The sequence below is a fragment of the Hypanus sabinus genome, chromosome 25 (assembly GCF_030144855.1).
Source record: "Hypanus sabinus isolate sHypSab1 chromosome 25, sHypSab1.hap1, whole genome shotgun sequence".
NCBI lineage: Eukaryota > Metazoa > Chordata > Chondrichthyes > Myliobatiformes > Dasyatidae > Hypanus > Hypanus sabinus.
In genome coordinates this window covers 44,872,524-44,890,859 of record NC_082730.1, presented here as the reverse complement: position 1 = coordinate 44,890,859, position 18,336 = coordinate 44,872,524, and the positions used below count along the sequence as shown (strand labels likewise).

Here is an 18,336-nt window from a genome sequence, read left to right as displayed (position 1 = left end):
CACAAAATGCTGGTGGAATACAGCAGGCCAGGCAGCATCTATAAGGAGAAGCACTGTTGATGTTTCGGGCCAAGACCCTTCGTCAGGACTAACTGAAGGGAAAGATAGCAAGAGATTTAAAAGTAGTGGGGGGAGGGGGAAATGTGAAATGATAGGAGAAGACTGGAGGGGGTGGGATGAAGCTAAGAGCTGGAAAGGTGATTGGCGAAAGTGATGCAGAGCTGGAGAAGGGAAAAGATCATGGGACGGGAGGCCTCAGGAGAAAGAAAGGGGAGGGGGGAATCACCAGAGGGAGATGGAGAACGGGCAGAGTGATGGGCAGAGAGAGAGAAAAAAACCCAACAAACTACTATCAGGGATGTGGTAAGAAGGGGAGGAGGGGCATTAACGGAAGTCAGATAAGTCAATGTTCATGCCATCAGGTTAGAAGCTACCCAGCCGATATATAAGGTGTTGTTCCTCCAACCTGAGTTTGGATTCATTTTGACAGTAGAGGAGGCCATGGATAGACATATCAGAATGGGAATTGGATGTGGAATTAAAATGTGTGGCCACTGGGAGATCCTGCTTTCTCTGGCGGACCAAGCGTAGGTGTTCAGCGAAATGGTCTCCCAATCTCACTGATATATAAAAGGCCACACTGGGAGCACCGAACGCGAAAAGCAGAAAGAGTGGGGGGAGGGTAAGATGTGTTTGGTAGTGGGATCCCGTTGGAGGTGGCGGAAGTTACGGAGAATTATACGTTGAACCTGGAGGCTGGTGGGGTGGTAGGTGAGGACAAGGGGAACCCTATCCCAAGTGGGGTGGTGAGCAGATTGGGTGAGGGCAGATGACCTTCCAGGTGAGGCAACACTTCTCCTGTAAGTCAGCTAGTGTGGTATACTTTCGCCAATCTCCTTTCCAGCTTTTAGCTTCATCCCACCCCCTCTGGTCTTCTCCTATCATTTCGCATTTCCTCCTCCCCCCACTACTTTCAAATCTCTTACTATCTTTCCTTTCAGTTAGTCCTGACGAAGGGTCTCGGCCCGAAATATCGACAGTGCTTCTCCTTATAGATGCTGCCTGGCCTGCTGCATTCCACCAGCATTTTGTGTGTGTTGTTTAGATAAATGTAGATAGCTCATATTGTTCTGTTGTTTAAAAAAGGCTCTAAAAGTAATCTGGGAATTTATAGGCCAGTAAATTTGACGTCGGTAGTAGGTAAATTATTGGAAGGAGTACTAAGAGATAGGATTTACAAGTATTTAGATAGACAGGGACTTAATAGGGAGATTCAACATGACTTTGTGCGTGGTGGGTCATGTTTAACAAATCTATTAGAGTTTTTTGAGGAGGTTACCAGGAAAGTGAATAAAGGGAAGGCAGTGGATGTTGTCTACATAGACTTCAGTAAGGCCTTTGACAAGGTCCCGCATGGGAGGTTAGTAAGGAAGATTCAGTCGCTAGGTATTCATGGTGAGGTAGTAAATTGGATTAGACATTGGCTCAGTGGGAGAAGTCAGAGAGTGGTAGTGGAGGATTGCTTCTCTGAGTGGAGGTCTGTAACTAATGGTGTGCCACAGGGATCAGTGCTGGGTCCATTGTTATTTTTCGTCTATATCAATGATCTGGATGATAATGTGGTAAATTGGATCAGCAAACGTGCTGATTATACGAAGATTGGAGGTGTAGTGAGGAAGGTTTTCAAAGCTTGCAGAGGGATCTGTACCAGCTGGAAAAATGGGCTGAAAAATGGCAGATAGAGTTTAATACAGACAAGTGTGAGGTATTGCACTTTGGAAAGAAAAACCAAGGTAGAACATACAAGGTAAATGGAAGAGAACCAAGATAGGAATACAGATACAAAATTCCCTAAAAGTGGTGTCACAGGTAGATAGGGTAGTAAAGAGAGCTTTAGGTACATCAGCCTTTATAAATCAAAGTATTGAGTATATGATTTGGAATGTTATGGTGAGGTTGTATAAGGCATTGGTAAGGCCGAATTTAGAGTATCATGTGCAGTTTTGGTCACCGAATTACAGGAAGGATATTAATAAGTTTGAAAGAATGCAGAGAAGGTTTACTAGGTTGTTGCTGGGACTTGAGAAACTGAGTTACAGAGAAAGTTGAACAGGTTAGGACTTTATTCCCTGGAGTGTAGAAGAATGAGGGGAGACTTGATAGAAGTATATAAAATTATGATGGGTATAGTGTTACGTACCCTGTAACTGGGTCAATTACCAGCAAAGATAGAGAGGTCCATTGAAGTCTGATGGTACTATTTTTAACAGTATTTATTGATAAAAATACACAAAAATAATATCAATGCAAACATACAAATAATATACATCGTCAATACTAAATCTAAAAGTGCGGGTATAATAATAATCAATAAGAAATAGCTCTATCGTTGTCTAGGGGATAATGTATTGTCTGATGGAAATATAAAAGTCACTCAAGTTCATTCAAGCTGCAGCTTTTGGTTGGAGAGAAAGATGGAGGTTTAACTTGCCCATTTCTTTTATGATGTCAATCCTTCGAAGCCGTGCTTCCATGGTAAAGGCCCACCGATTCCGAGACAAATGGAAAAGGACGCACGTGGGCTTTTCCACCGGCTTTTGCTATTACGCTGTTACAGGATGTTCTAGCATTTCTTCTGGTGTGTCTGAGGGGCTGTTCCCCAGACCCTCTTTTATCCTGACTCACAGGGTCTCAGATGTCAATCAGGTTGGGATGATGCAATCCCTCCACCAACCCCCCCCCCCCCCCCCCCCCGGTTCATTGCCTGGGGCTTCGATGCATCGCACAGTATTCAATACACAATTCCGTCTCCAAGAGACAATAGCCGTTATCAATGGTTCCGCCTTTGGAGGCCAGGACACATTCCAAACTCTTTGTGGATTCTGCATGTCTTTCTCTCATTTCCTGGGTCTCCTGAACTGACTAAATAGTGATCTTGTGATTCTCAAAAAGGAGGGGGCCACGGACGTAACAATAGATAGAGGGAAAGCAAGCATGCTTTTTCCACTGAGGCTAGGGGAGAAAAAAAAACAGAGGACATGGGTTAAGGGTGAAGGGGGAAAAGTTTAAAGGGAATATGGGGGGGGGGAGCTTCTTCACAGAGAGTGGCGAGAGTGTGGAATGAGCTGTCAGATGAAGTGGTAAATGCGGGCTCACCTTTAACACTTAAGAAAAACTCGGAAGGGTACATGGATGAGAGATGTATGGAGAGATGTGGGCCAGGTGCAGGTCAGTGGGACTAGGCAGAAAAATGGTTCGGCATAGCCAAGAAGGGCCAAAAGGCCTGTTTCTGTGCTGTAATGTTCTATGATTCTATAACGTTACATAGAATACAGTACAGTACAGTACAGTACAGGCCCTTTGGCCCACAATGTTGTGCCAACCCTCAAACCCTGCCTCCCATATAACCCCCTACCTTAAATCCCTCCATATACCTGTCTAGTAGTCTCTTAAACTTCACTAGTGTATCTGCCTCCACCACTGACTCAGGCAGTGCATTCCACGCACCAACCACTCTATGTGAAAAACCTTCCTCTAATATCCCCCTTGAACTTCCCTCCCCTTACCTTAAAGCCATGTCCCCTTGAACTGAGCAGTGGTGCCCTGGGGTAGAGGCACTGGCTGTCCACTCTGTCTATTCCTCTTCATATCTGGTGGTAGATGATAAGCATGATAAGCAAGAACAATTTACTTAATAGATATAGCCATTCCATGTTGGCGTGTGGCCAAGTGGTTAAGGTGATCGTTTAGTGATCTGAAGATCAGCAGCTCCTTCAGCGACTGAAAGGCCTCTTCGCAATCACATCCTGCCTCAGTCTAAAAGACTCTGAAGGGCTAAGGTACTCTTTACCCTCCTCTCCATTTGTCCTCCTCCCTTTCTTCCCCAAGGGAGGGTAACCACACAGAAGCTGATTTAAAGGATGACTCACTTTTGCACAGTACTTCACAAATCTCTGGTAGTACCCACGCAACCCAAGGAACGAGCACAGAACACTCACAGTCTGGGGTCTTGGTCATGTGGTCCCCACCTCTATATTAGATGGATCTGTAGCTACTCCATCCCGAGAGACTATATGCCCAACATAGCTAACGGACATCTTGTAGAACTGGCACTTGTCCAGGGAAGGTTTTAACCCTTCAGCTTTCAGGCGGCCCAGCACCTTCAGCAGCCGTGCTTCATGTTCCTCCAAGGAGGACCCAAGCACAGGTCATCCAGATACAACAATACTTCAAGCAGGTTCATGTCCCCCATCGTCTTCTCCATGGCCCGCTGAAAGGTTGCAAGAGCTCCTTTTTTTAAAATCCCAAAGAATAAGGATCCCAGAACAGATCCCTGAGACACACCACTGGTGACTGACCTCCATGCAGAATATGACCTGTCTGCAACCACTCTTTGCCTTCTGTGGGCAAGCCAGTTCTGGATCCACAAAGCAATGTCCACTTGGATCCCATGCCTTGTTACTTTCTCAGTAAGCCTTGCATGGGGTACCTTATCAAATGCTTTGCTAAAATCTATATACATTACATCTACTGCTCTTCCTTCATCAATGTGTTTAGTGACATCCTCAAAAAATTCAATCAGATTCGTAAGGCATGACCTGCCTTTCACAAAGCCATGCTGACTATTCCTAATCATATTATACCACTCCATATGTTCATAAATCCTGCCTCTCAGGATCTTCACCATCAGCTTACCAACCGCAGAAGTAAGACTCACTGGTCTATAATTTCCTGGGCTATCTCTACTCACTTTCTTGAATAAAGGAACAACATCCACAACCCTCCAATCCTCGGGAACCTCTCCCATCCCCATTGATGATGCAAAGACAATCGCCAGAAGCTCAGCAATCTCCGCCCTCGCCTTCCACAGTAGCTTGGGGTACATCTCATCCGGTCCCGGTGACTTATCCAACTTGATGCTTTACAAAAGCTCCAGCACATCCTCTTCCTTAATATCTCCATTCTCAAGCTTTTCAGTCCGCTGCAAGTCATCACTACAATCACCAAGATCCTTTCCATAGTGAATACTGAAGCAAAGTATTCATTAAGTACCTCTGCTATTTCATTTGGTTCCATAAACACTTCCCCTCTGTCACAGTTGATGGGTCCTATTCTTTCACATTTTATCCTTTTGCTCTTCACATACTTGTAGAATGCCTTGAGGTTTTCCTTAATCCTGCCCGCCAAGGCGTTCTCATGGCCCCTTCTGGCTCTGCTAATTTCCTTCTTAAGCTTGTTCCTGTTAGCCTTATAATCTTACAGTTCTCTAACATTACCTAGCTCTCTGAACCTTCTGTAAGCTTTTCTTTTCTTCTTGACTAGATTTATTACAGCCTTCTTACACCACGGTTCCTGCCCTACCATAACTTCCCTGCCTAACCTATGCAGAACTCCACACAGATATCCCCTGAATATTTGCCATATTTCTTCCATACCTCTCCCTGAGAACATCTGTTCCCAACTTAAGCTTCTAAGTTCCTGCCTGATAGCCTCATAATTCCCCTTTCTCCAATTAAACGCTTTTCTAACTTGACCCTGGATGCTGGACATTACTGTCACAGGACAAAATGTGCCAGGGTCATCCCCCGCTTGAAAGCTGACCTCCCTCTTCGAAGTGTTCCTGACAACCACTGCCATCCTGTTCACCTGCACAACTGAGAGCTTCTACAGTTCGGGCCACACCAGTACCCCAGCAGATATGCCCGCCTCCTCTTGGTGGTCTTCTGGAGCATCCATCAAGAGGGCCTCAGCCTTGGGCATTCTGGGAAATCTCGCAACTTCCCCGGCCAGAACACAATTGGCTTTGACTGGGTGAACTACACACTCCCTCGTCTAAGCTCATTACCTGGCCCAGTGTGGCCACACACTTCCTCAAAAGCAGCTCGAAACACTGGGTGAGCAGACAATGTCTTCAAAAAGCTCTCTCCCTTTAGGCTCCCATGAGCCTCCTCACAATAGGAGGATTTGTCCCCACAGGAATTGAAACTCCACCCCTCTCAACAGTCAGGACAAACCAGCGTGAATGTATCAAGAGTCTCGGCCACTCCCCCAGCAGCATCCAAAAATTCTAGCCTCTCTGACAAATAACCATCATATGGAATATCACCTGCACTAATACCCCAGATCTCCTGTGCACTGAGTGGCGTCTGGTAAATGCATCAAATACCGGTTGTAAAACGAACGATACAGCAAGGTGACCTGTGACCCTGTCTCAATTATGGCTCTAGCATAAATAGGAGCTTGGTCACACTAAGCCTTCAGGAATAGGGGTTTTTGGTATTTCTTACTATTGTAACACCCAGGGTTTTTGGTATTTCTTGCTATTGTAACACCCAGGGCTATCGGCTTGTGTATGTCTAGGGGAAAATCCGTCCACCCGCCAAACTGTGTCTCCTGTTCATGTGGATGCTGTGAAATGCACACTGGTACAAACTCGCACACACAATATTAGACCGCACACCATGTACATTTACAGAGTACACTTTATAAATCTTACTAGAACTAACTAATTAATAGCGATACAATATAAAAAGAAAAGGTGCCAAAACTTATCAGAGTTCAATCTATTCGTGCGCAACTGTTGCAGCTCGGTTATTGAAGTCTTCAGTCCACTATTTGATCTTCTCCGACCTCCTCGACCGGCCGCCTGGGACCAAGCTCGGTGGTCGACCAGAGCACGTCCAGCACATCCTTCCTCTCCCATTCTCCTCCTGAAAACCCGCCACTCACTCCAGGTTCCCACACATTCAGATAGAGAAACATTGCTACCATTGGTTCGTAGCTCCATTATCAATAATTATAACCCAAACATTCCCACAAAACAGAGCGTTACCTCATCAGTTACCCATAAAGAAGCCATTTCATTATAACTTTACAGAAAAGCCAATTTATATATGCAGTTATCAGTTAACACACAGTTATTAATCTGACAACCCTACATTCTTCCCCCACCGAATCAAATCATGCCCTCATGACGTTCAGATAACCCTCCTGCAGAACTCACAGCCCAATCCAAGTGCAGAAAGCAGTGGCATAACTCCCCAAAACAGTGGATATCACACCCTGTTTCCCAGGTGCCTCATAGACCAACCTATCTGGGGGATGCCTATTTCTCTGAGACCTGCGCACTCCCTCTTCTGCCTCCTCCACCTCGGACACTACAGGAGACTCATGGGAACTAAGAGGTGAAACCTCCCCCGAGCGGTCACCCAAACCCCTCTGTACCTCGGAACTATCTCTTGCTTGGGCCCCACATCCTCCCCCACCCCCAACGCCCTGCGGTACCGCCTTGGACTGCCCACCACTCGCCCTCCTTTCCCTGTCTAACCCAGTGGGGGAAGGGCCAGGAGCCTCCTCCTCCATCACGGGGGCATCAGCGAACGACAGCATGTACCAATCGTCCAAATCATCATCATCCGAGTCAGTATCCCTCACAGGGGCTGGGCCTGGGCACGAATCTCCCGATGTGGGCTCTTCCTGCACCATTGTGCGGACGCAGAGTCCTGGTAATGGGTGCAGCCGGCATCTCCGGCTCCCGCTCTATCTGTACATCTCGCCCCCAGGGGCAACAGGTGATTCCTTTGGAGAATCTTGACGGGCCCCCTCCCATCCTCGGGCCTCACCCAGAAAACCGGTAGATTTGGCATCTGACTCTCTACTACATAGGGTGTGCCTGCCCAGCGATCAGCCAGCTTGTGTTTCCTAGGTAGTCACAAATTCCCTATGAGGACTCGATAGCCATATAACATATAACCATTTAACAATTACAGCACGGAAACAGGCCATCTTGGCCCTTCTAGTCTGTGCCGAACGCTTACTCTCACCTAGTCCCATCTACCTGCACTCAGCCCATAACCCTCTATTCCTTTCCTGTCCATATACCTATCCATTTTTTTTTCAAATGACGAAATCGAACCTGCCTCTACCACTTCTACTGGAAGCTCATTCCACACAGCTACCACTCTCTGAGTAAACAAATTCTCCCCCCCCCCCCGTGTTACCCCTAAACGTTTGCCCCTTAACTCTCAACTCATGTCCTCTTGTTTGAATCTCCCTTAATCTCAATGGAAATCTCCTGGCAGATGGGAGAACTTCACCTTCTGGTCATACCTCTTCTTATTTCCCCGATTCTGCTTGGCGGCTGCCTCCCTAGCCGCTCACAAGCTCTTTGTTGTTCTTTCTTCATATCAGAAACATACTTCAAGTAGGGCTTTGCTGATACTTCACCCGCATTCGTCCCAAAACAGAGGTCAATGGGCAACCTTGCCTTGAACCCAAACATCAAATAACAGGGCGAGTACCAGTAGCTTCATTTCGGGTACAGTTGTAACAGTGAACCAGATGCCCAATTATGTTGACTCCATCGGCTCTTTTTGCTAATCTCCAGAGTTCCCAGCATGTCTAGCAGCGTCCGATTAAACCTCTCCAGCTTGGGATCACCCTGCGGTTGATAGAGCATGGTCCTCGATTTCTGAACCCCCAACATACCCAGTAGCTCATAGACTCTCAAAGTCTTGTCTCTGGTCACTATGTATCTGCCAGGTAAGGCCATAGTGCACAAAATACTTCTCCCACAGCACTTTTGCCACCGTAGTCGCTCTTTGATCCTTGGTAGGGAATGCTTGAGCATACCTGGTGTAGTGGTCTGTGATGTCTAAGACATTCGCCGTATTGCTGGCATCGGGTTCCATGGCCAAGAAATCCATACACACCAGGTCCAATGGCCCCTCACTTCGCAAGTGTGACAACGGAGCAGCCTGCACAGGCAGCATCTTCCGGCGATGCAGCGAATGCACGACTTGTAATACTCTTCCACCTCCGTCTTCATTCGGGGCCAGTAAAACCTGTCTTTGAGCAATGCATAGGTCTCCTCCACCCCCAAATGTCCAGAATCATCGTGCAGGGATTTCAACACAGTCTTCCGATACTTCTCAGGCGGGACCAGATGCTAACGCCAAGGTCGGTCCAGGGGTGACGGTCCCTATTATAAAACTTGTTTCTTCATCTTCAACTGAGGCTATTCCCTCAATAACGGAGGCACTGAAGCGTGTTTCGTCTTCTCCGCCCACGCCACATCCCCCTTTTCCACTGCACACCAAACAGCGCCAATGCCCGGGTCATCTCGCTGAGCAGCTGCCACTTTCCCCAGACATTGTTCCGGCAATTGTTTAGTCTTCAGTGCAGTCAGGTCACAGTAAACTGGGGGTAGGGCATCATCAGAAGCCCCCAGTGGGTCCACTGCTCGCTCCGGCCTCATCTTTTCCTCAGCCTTCATGGTGATAGCAAACTGACACAGGGCTTTCACACCGGGGCAGGAATGCTCTCCCACTCCTCGTCCGTCTCCTGTTCCTTATGCTCCCATCATGACAAAGCATCCGCATCGACATTCCTGCTCCCCAGCTGGTACTTCAGGCTGAAATCATATACTGACAATGCCACCAACCACCGATGGCCTGTGGCATCCAGTTTCGCCGAAGTCAGGATATAAGTGGGTTGTTGTCCATCCTCACCTCAAACCTGGCTCCGTAGAGATAGTCACTCAGCTTATCCACCACTGCCCACTTCAACACCAGGAACTCCAACTTATGGGTGGGATAGTTTCTCTCGGAGGGCAACAAACGTGATAGGTCTCAACCCGGTGCCCTGATCTTGACACAAGACGGCCCCTAATCCCTCTCGGCTGGACTCGGTGTGAGCTACATAGGGTAATCAGGGGTCCGCAAAAGCCAGCACTGGTACCTGGGTCAGCAACTCTTTCAGCGATTTAAAAGCCTCCTTACATTTTGCATCCCACCTCTGTCCGAAGGGCTCCGACGGGTTGAGATATTCTCTAACCTCCCTTCCCCCTTTTCCTTCCTTCCCCATGGGAGGGCAACCACGCAGAAGTTGGTTCAAGGGGTGACTCACTTTGCCATAGCCCTTCACAAATCTCTGATAATAACCACAGAACCCCAAGAATGAGCGCAGAGCACTCACAGTCTGGGTCCTCGGCTACGTGGTCACTGTTTCTATCTTAGCCGGGTCTGTAGCTACTCCATTCTGCGAGATTATGTGTCTAACACAGCTAACAGACGTCTTGCCGAACTGACACTTGTCCAGGGAGAGTTTTAATCCTTCCTCCTTCAGCCGACTTAGCAGCTTCAGTAGCCTCACTTTGTGTTCTTCCAAGATGGCTCCAAACACTACCAAATCATCCAAATACACCAACACTTCAAGCAAATTCATATCCCCCGTCTTCTCCATGACTCTCTGGAAGGTGGCAGGGGCCCCCGATATGCCGTGGGGCATCCTTTCAAACTGGAAAAACCCCAGAGGGCATATAAATGCCATCTTCTCTTTGTCGGCCTTACTCATCGGGATCTGGTAATATCCACTCCTGAAGTCCAGCACACTGAACCACTTCGCTCCACTCAGACAGGCCAGCGCATCTTCGACCTTTGGGACTGTATACTGGTCCGGGACAGTGCGCCGGTTCAAGGTCCTATAGTCCACACACATGCATACCCTTCCGTTCTTCTTCCGGGCCACTACTATTGGGGATGCATAGGGGCTTCGAGACTCGGTGATGATTCCAGCTTCCTTTCACCTTACACAAGTGCTGCTGCACGTCTTCCACATCTGCAGGGGCCAGTCGCCGCGACCTCTCTCTGAACAGGGTGTCCTCAGTCACTCGGATGGTATGGCGAGTGCTCTTGGAGCAACCCACATCAGGCTCGCCACGAGAAAAGACATCTTCCAACTTCAACATCTTCTCCACCAGCCTGCGTTTCCACTCCGGCAACATGGAGAATGCCCAAAGTTAAAGGCCTCAGCGGTCAACTTTTCTCTGTTTTTCAACTCTTCCCCCTTAGTGGGCCTCACAGGGGCGCTAGACATTACCGTCACTGGGAACAAATGCGCCAGCGGTATCCCTCTCTTAAAGGTGATTTTTCTCTTCGTAATGTTCCTGACACTATCCGCCTCGCATGTACCACCTCTGCACTTCGGGTCTCACCAGCACCCCAGCCAGAAATCGTGTCTCCCCCTCAAGGTCCTCTGGGGCGTCCACTAAAAGGGCCTCACCATCAGGCACTCTGGGAAATCTGGGGGTTACCATCACTCTTGCTATATCCCTGGGCTTTATTATCACAGGCTTCGACTGGGTGCACCACACAGTCCCTTGTTTAAATTCAGTCTCCGGCCCAGGGCAGTGCCACACTTCCTCGAAAGCAGCAAGAGACGCTGGGTGCATGGCCCGGGACCCCAAGCAGTTCTGCCTCACACTCTCCTGGCAGGCCCCCATGAGCCTCCGCAATACAGGGGTGTTGATCCCCACCAGAATTGAAGTGCCCGCCCCCCCACCAGTCTCAACTGGGTTTGGACAAACCAGTGCTAACGTCTCCAAAACTTCAGACACTCCTATATTGGCTTCTGAAAACTCCAGTTTCACCGACAAATACCCATCATATGGATAATCCCTAGCACTGACACCCCAAATCTCCAGTGCACAGAATGGGGTCAATGGCAAATGCTTTAAGTACTGATTGTAAAATGAACGGTATGGTAGCGTGACCTATGACCTGGTGTCGAGTATGGCTTTAGCAGAGATTCCCTCTATCCGTAGCGACACGCTAGAGCAGGGTCCCACTAATCCTTCTGGAATAGGGTCTTTTGCTTTCAGGGGTTCCTTATTACATTGCTGGGAATGTGTTCCCTCAGAGACACCAGGCCATTTCCTCACTGGGTCTCCTCTAAGTTTCCCGACTCCTCTCCCTTCTTGGTCTCCCTTCCTTCCTCTACCCGGGGACTTGCCCTCTTAGGGGCCTCCGGCCGCACACACTCCCACCAGAAGTATCCCTCTTTCCCTCAGTTATAACACACCCTCTGCCTCTCACAGTCTCGCCGGAAGATCCCCTCTTTCCCTCAGTTATAGCAGATGCTACCAGCCGCCCCTCTTCTTGCTGATCTCCCACACTTGCAGCATCCTGCGCTGTCCATCTTCTGGGGGGGCGAAGCCCTCCCTACCGACCCCTCAGCCCTCAGCTTGTACACCACCTCCTTTATCAGTTGCTGGGTGGCGCCGGCTCCTCTCCTGTCCCTACCAGGGTCTACAACTGAGGATCTCACCCTGTTGTCAGAGTCCTCCCGCAGCCTCAACGCGCGCTCAACCTCCCTCATGTCTCTGATCAGTTGAATGAACATCAGAGGAGGGCGCGTTTTATAAGACTGCTGGAGACTCCAAGCAATCTTGTCCTCAAACTGGGCTCCCAAAATACCTGATCCATCCTGAACTCACCCACCTGTTCAGCCTGAATGATCTCTGTCACTTTTCCTCATCCAAGCACTGCCACTCACTCAACAACCGTGACGTGTCTCATAATCCTCCTTGCCCTCTGGACTGGGAGTTATCCCCGAAAAAACTCTTTATCGTCTGGCGGGGCCACTCTGCCCTTCTCGCTAAGGAGGTAAGTGCAGAGGCCAACTCAGAACTCTCACCTTTCACTGTGGTACAGGAACTGACCAACTTTTCCAAATTTGACCACTCTTTCCCTTCATCCTCCAGCACCGGAAGAATCCGTTCCCCAAGATCTCCTCCCCTCTGCAGGTAATTCTGCTCATTGAGCTTTGGCCCCTCCCTCCCCGACACTCTGCAGGCGCCATGGTCCCGCCTCCCCGGGGACGCCAATCTCCTCTGGCAGCTCCGCCCCTGTTATGTCCTCACTTGTCTGCACTAACACTGTATCTGTACCTGCCTCAGAATCAAAGGTCCGCGATACAATCTCCACTTTGCCAAAAGTTTTAACCGCACTCAAACCTCGAAGTAACACTTCATTCGGTACGCTAGTCTAACCCCCCCCAACACGCATGCATTACTCATAAAATTCATTCCGGGACAAGCACCCCACAAGTGTAACGCCCAGGGCTATCGACTTTGTATGTCTAGGGGAAAATCCGTCCACCCGCCAAACCGTGTCTCCTGTTCATGTGGATGCTGTGAAGTGCACACTGGTACAAACTCGCACACACAGTATTAGACCGCACACCATGTACATTTACAGAGTACACTTTATAAATCTTACTAGAACTAGGTAATTAATAGCGATACAATATAAAAAGAAAAGGTGCCAAAACTTATCAGAGTTCAATCTATTCGTGCGCAACTGTTGTAGCTCGGTTATTGAAGTCTTCAGTCCACTATTTGATCTTCTCCGACCTCCTCGACCGGCCGCCTGGGACCAAGCTCGGTGGTTGACCAGAGCACGTCCAGCACATCCTTCCTCTCCCGTTCTCCTCCTGAAAACCCGCCACTGTCAATATCAATAATTATAACCCAAACATTCCAACTAAACAGAGAACCCACAAAGAAGCCATTTCATTATAACTCTACAGAGAAGCCATTTTATATATGCAATTGACAGTTAACATACAGTTAATCTGAGATCCCTACACTATATTGCTGGGAATGTGCTCCCCCTAGACACCTCACTGGGTTCCAATGACTCTCTCTGCTTAGGTACCCAGGGACACTCTCCGAGAGGTTTCCCGTCGCTCACAGTCCTGCCTGAAGTGTCCCTCTTCACCACAGTTATAACAGACAAATCTGGCTGCTCTCCCTCTCGCGGGATTCTGGCTGCCAGCAGCCCTCCGCCTAGTCCACCCCCTATCAGCTCCATTACATGGGGGACCACACCTGCTGATAACAACTGGGACATCTCAGTTCTCAACTCTGACACGATCTCCTCTACCCCTCCCCGGGGTAGGCTATCCATAGTCACCTCACTGCAGGGGACCACTACCAAGGTCTGTACCACGCCTCCGATGCATTCTCCTCTTCTTGTACTTCTCTGATCAGCTCAACAAATGAGGGAGGAGGACGTGTCTTATGAGACAGTCGGATACCCCAAGTGATCAGGTCCTGGGACTGGGCACCTTTCACTGTTTGATCCATTCTTCACTGATCCACCTCAGCCGTCTGAATGGCCCCTCTATGCCACAAGCAATTTAGCCGCCTCTCCAGCTGAAAAATGTAGGCAGTAAGCTTCTCCCCCTTCTTCTGACGCATATTCTGAAACCCCATCATGAGCTCCACTGGGCTTCCCAAACACCCTCTCTAGTGCTTGCTTGTAGGCTGCAGAAGTGGCAAGGGGGTTCTGTGCCTTTATGGCTCTCACTACGTCAGTAGTTCTGCCTCTCAAACTCTCAACCAGTCGCTGTAGTTTTATGTCATCAGAGCTCTGCCACTCAGCCAACAACTGAGAGATCTGCTTTGCCCAAGCCCCATACTCCTCTTCCCCTTTAGGGGTGGGCTTTGTTCCTGAGAACAGGCTGGGACTTTGGACTGGGCATTTTTCCGCCAGAGAGGCAAGGGCTGATACTAACTCCGAATTCTTACTCTTCACTAGGGGATTCATTAGACTTTACAAATCAGACCACTCCGCAGAAACAAGAGAACCTGTCTTCAAAGTCTCTGCCTCCAGCTATGAGACGTATCTCGTAACTGGATAACTTACCAGCAAAGATAGGGAGGTCTGTTGAAGTCTGTTGTCACTATTTTCAAACGTTTTATTCGTAAAGGGACACAAAAGTAGGGTTACAACATACATTCAGATAGTGCACATCGTCAACACTCAATCTAAAGCGCGGTTATATTAATGATCATCATTAAGAAGTGAGCTCTGCTGGTGTCTAGGGGTTAATAGATTGTCCGTTGGAAATATAAAAGTCACTCAGAAGGCTGTCGGCCTCAGCCCTTTGAAAATCGCTGGGTTTCACGTGGGACGACCGAGAGAGAGATTGAGGGAGAAGAGAAAGAACTTGCCGAGTCTTGATGAATCTTCCGTGAAATCGGGGGAGCGTTGATTTCCTCTCCCCGATGTTAGTTAAAGCGGTTTTCTGTGATTCCAGCCACAGATTCCAATCCCGGAATCTAACGCACGTGGCTTCCTTCAGAATGGCTTCCCGCTGCTGCGGGACCACTCTCTCGTGTCTTCTTGGTGCGTCTAAGGGGCTGTCCCCCTGAGACTCTCCTTTATACTTCCTCACGGGGTCGCAGGTGTCAATCAGGTTGTGATGATGCAGTCTCTCTCTCAACCAGCCCACCTTGCCCGAGGGCTTTTCACGTGGTCTCCATGAGACAATAGTCGCTGTTGTCTTTATTCTGTATCCCTGGTGGTACCTGCAATTTGGCACGTCTCTCTCTCTCTCTCCGACTGGGTCTACTGACCCCCACCCCCTTTCGACGGGTGCTCTTGCGATTCTCACAAAGGAGGGGGCTGGGATCATAACACCTCCCCCCTTAAAAGACGTTTTACCAGCGGTTAAAACGGAGTGGTCCACAGTCTTACAGGAGTTTTGGATCTAACACAATACACAAGTTTTTCCTTTCACAAAATACTACCGTTATACATTCAAGTCAGTATCTAAATAGTTAACGATTACAGTGTCCCTTTTTTTCATATCTTAACATTGCGAACCATACATCAGACTTCAATTCAATAACCACCTATTTAATTTTTTTTTCTAAGCAGACTTGGTTTGCAATTCGGCCCACTTCGCCTTCTCCTGGAAAGTAGGACAGCTCATGGTCCCCTCTCTCGGGGCCCCAATAGTATCAGGCAGTTCCACGAGTTCAGCGCTAGTCTGAACTAAAACAGCCTTTGCCTGCCATTTTATCAAACCTCTACCCCACAATCGTAGCTTTAACAGTATTTAAAAGTAGAATTAATAGTTCATCAGGAGTACGAACATCTACCCCACTCAACATGCATGCATTCATTACCAGTAACCCTGCTCAACCCTGGCAGCATCCATACCCCTTTATCGTAATCACTTTATCGGACAATAGTTTAGCACAGACTTACACACACAACCCATTGGGTCAATGCTCAGGGAAATCACATAGCATGCAATGAAATCGATCCCAGACGAGCCCCCACAATTAAAACATTCAGGTTCTGTCAGCTGTGGAAGTGTAGGGAAGACGATCTCTGGCCTCGGCACACGTGTGAGATCGCGGTGTAAGCTCACCCAACATCCCCTGTTTGGGTGGATGCTGCGTGGTTTGTCACCCTGTTCCAAACCTGTACCATGAAATAACAGAGAACACCATACACAATTACATTATTTAGCTTTTTAATTCTTAATTTGACTAATGGGTTAGTAAAGAAAAAGCAAAATAAAGGGCCCATTTTAATGAAACAGTCTAATGTGCACAGGTTGGAGCTCAGGTTTTCTCCTTTGCTGATCCTCCTTCCATCTCCCTGGTCTTCATTGGGTCATGGCACTGCTCTGGGTCGAGTCCTACGACCTCTCCACTCTGGCATCTTCGCCCTTCATCTCCTGCCGAACAAAGACCCAGTCAGGCACACGGCACAAAAACACACTCCCTTCATTGGACGGCACCCGTTATCTCTAACCTTAACCTAAACACTGCTTCTACAGAAAGACCATTACTTCAGCAGTGAAACCTTTCCCAGGGTGTTACAGGTGAATAATTTGAGGCCCAGGATTTGATTACTTTTAAGTGGATGATGGTATTGAATGTTGAACTGTAAGCAATGAAGAGCATCATGATGTCTACATCTTCACTGTCCGTATAGCTGAGGGAAGAGTCAATGAAATGGTATCTTTTGCACCGGTAGGCAAATTAGAGTGGATCCAATTTACTTTTCAGGCAGGAGTTGACATGTTTCAACACCAACCTCTGAAAGCACTTTATCACAGCAGATGCACAATAGTCATTTAGGCAGGTTAGCATGTTTTCTTGGGTGCCAGTATAACTAAAACCTGCTTGAAGCAGGTGGGTATCTCAGTGTGCTGAGGTGAGAGGTTAAAGATCTTAGTGAAAACCCCACTATGTTGGAAGACCCGAAACACCCTGTGACCTCGGATTACATTATTGATGATGTGTCTGAGTGCATCAAAACACATATCATTCTGTCATCAACTGGATTGCTGGAACCTCAAGGCAACAATCCCAATCGTCTCTGTGAATTATCAAAATCAGGTTTATTGGCTGTTGTTTTGCAGCAGCAGTACAGTGCAATAGATAAACAAAAAAATCACTCCAAAGAACTGCGGAGGGAGTTGTCGGAATCTCTCTTCCACCCATTAGAGATACTTATCAGGAGTGATGAGTATCCCTCCCATCTGACCAAAAATCACTTCGAACCCCTCCCCCTCCCCCGCCCCCCCATCGGAGGGGGAGGTACCCTAGGAGGACAAGGACTGTTAGGATGGGAAACACCTTCTACCCCCCAGATCGTAAACAACTGAACTCCCTGCCACCACCCAGGTCTCTTCGCGTACAGTATGAAGAGTCAGTAGTGTTATGTTGTTTACCTTTTAAAACTTGTGCCGTAAATGCGCCTTATTATTTGTGGTAATGTTATGTGTGTCAGTTCTATGTTGTAAGTTGTGTACCTTGTTCTGGAGGAATATTGTCTCATTTGCTGGTATACATGTGTATGGTTGAATGACAGTGAACCTGAACTTTAACTTCATGTTAATCTCTTTCTCCACACGCCCACCGCCAAGCCTGCTGCTCATTTATTCTCTCTTTCTACTGCAGACACAGCCAACAAGGTGCTCCTGTCGCTGTTCACAGTGGAGATGATTCTGAAGATGTACAGCCTTGGCCTGCAAGCCTATTTTGTCTCCCTCTTCAATAGGTTTGACTGCTTTGTGGTATGCGGAGGGATTCTAGAGACAATCCTAGTGGAGGTGCAGGTGATGTCTCCGCTGGGAATCTCTGTTCTCCGCTGCATCAGGCTCCTGAGAATCTTCAAGATCACCAGGTTTGTACAACCACATGACCTTAAGACATTCAGCCCATCAAGTCTGCTCCACCATTCCATCATGGCTGATTTATTTTCCCTCTGAGCCCCATTCTCCTGCTTTCTCCCTGTAATCTTCGATGCCCTTTCTAATCAAGGACCTATCAACATCTGCTTTAAATACACTCAATGACTTGATTTCCACAGCTGTCTGTGGAAATGAATTCCACAGATTCTCCATCCTCTGGCTGAAGAAATTCCACATTATCTCTGTTCTAAAGGGGCATCCTTGTAATCTGACCCTGCCCTCTGGTCCTCTGCTCTCCATGTCCATTCCATCTAGGCTTTTCAGTATCCGGCCAGCAGAACAATGTAGCTTCTGTAGAGACCCTACAGCGATCTGGGACCATTTTGTTTCTCTTGCTATCTGAGTCCTCCTTGGTTCTCGCAATTAATATCTGTGAACCTGTCCATTGGTTGGGATTGAGAAGGATATTGCATCCTAGCTGTATGTGACACACAAGCCAGGGCAGTACAATATGGAGAGCAAACTGTTGCCCACGCAGCAGGCTCTCCCTCTCCA

At 48.1% G+C, this 18,336-nt stretch overlaps 1 protein-coding gene across 1 annotated transcript in view; it reads left to right on the top strand.

The window, feature by feature from the left end:
* LOC132381205 (voltage-dependent L-type calcium channel subunit alpha-1S-like) overlaps window positions 1–18,336 on the top strand; it is a 381,429-nt gene that overhangs the window by 116,032 nt on the left and 247,061 nt on the right. The window contains exon 11 of the mRNA XM_059950504.1: window positions 17,549–17,774. Within this exon, the coding sequence (XP_059806487.1) occupies window positions 17,549–17,774 (226 nt within the window). The remainder of the gene's footprint in view (window positions 1–17,548; window positions 17,775–18,336) is intronic.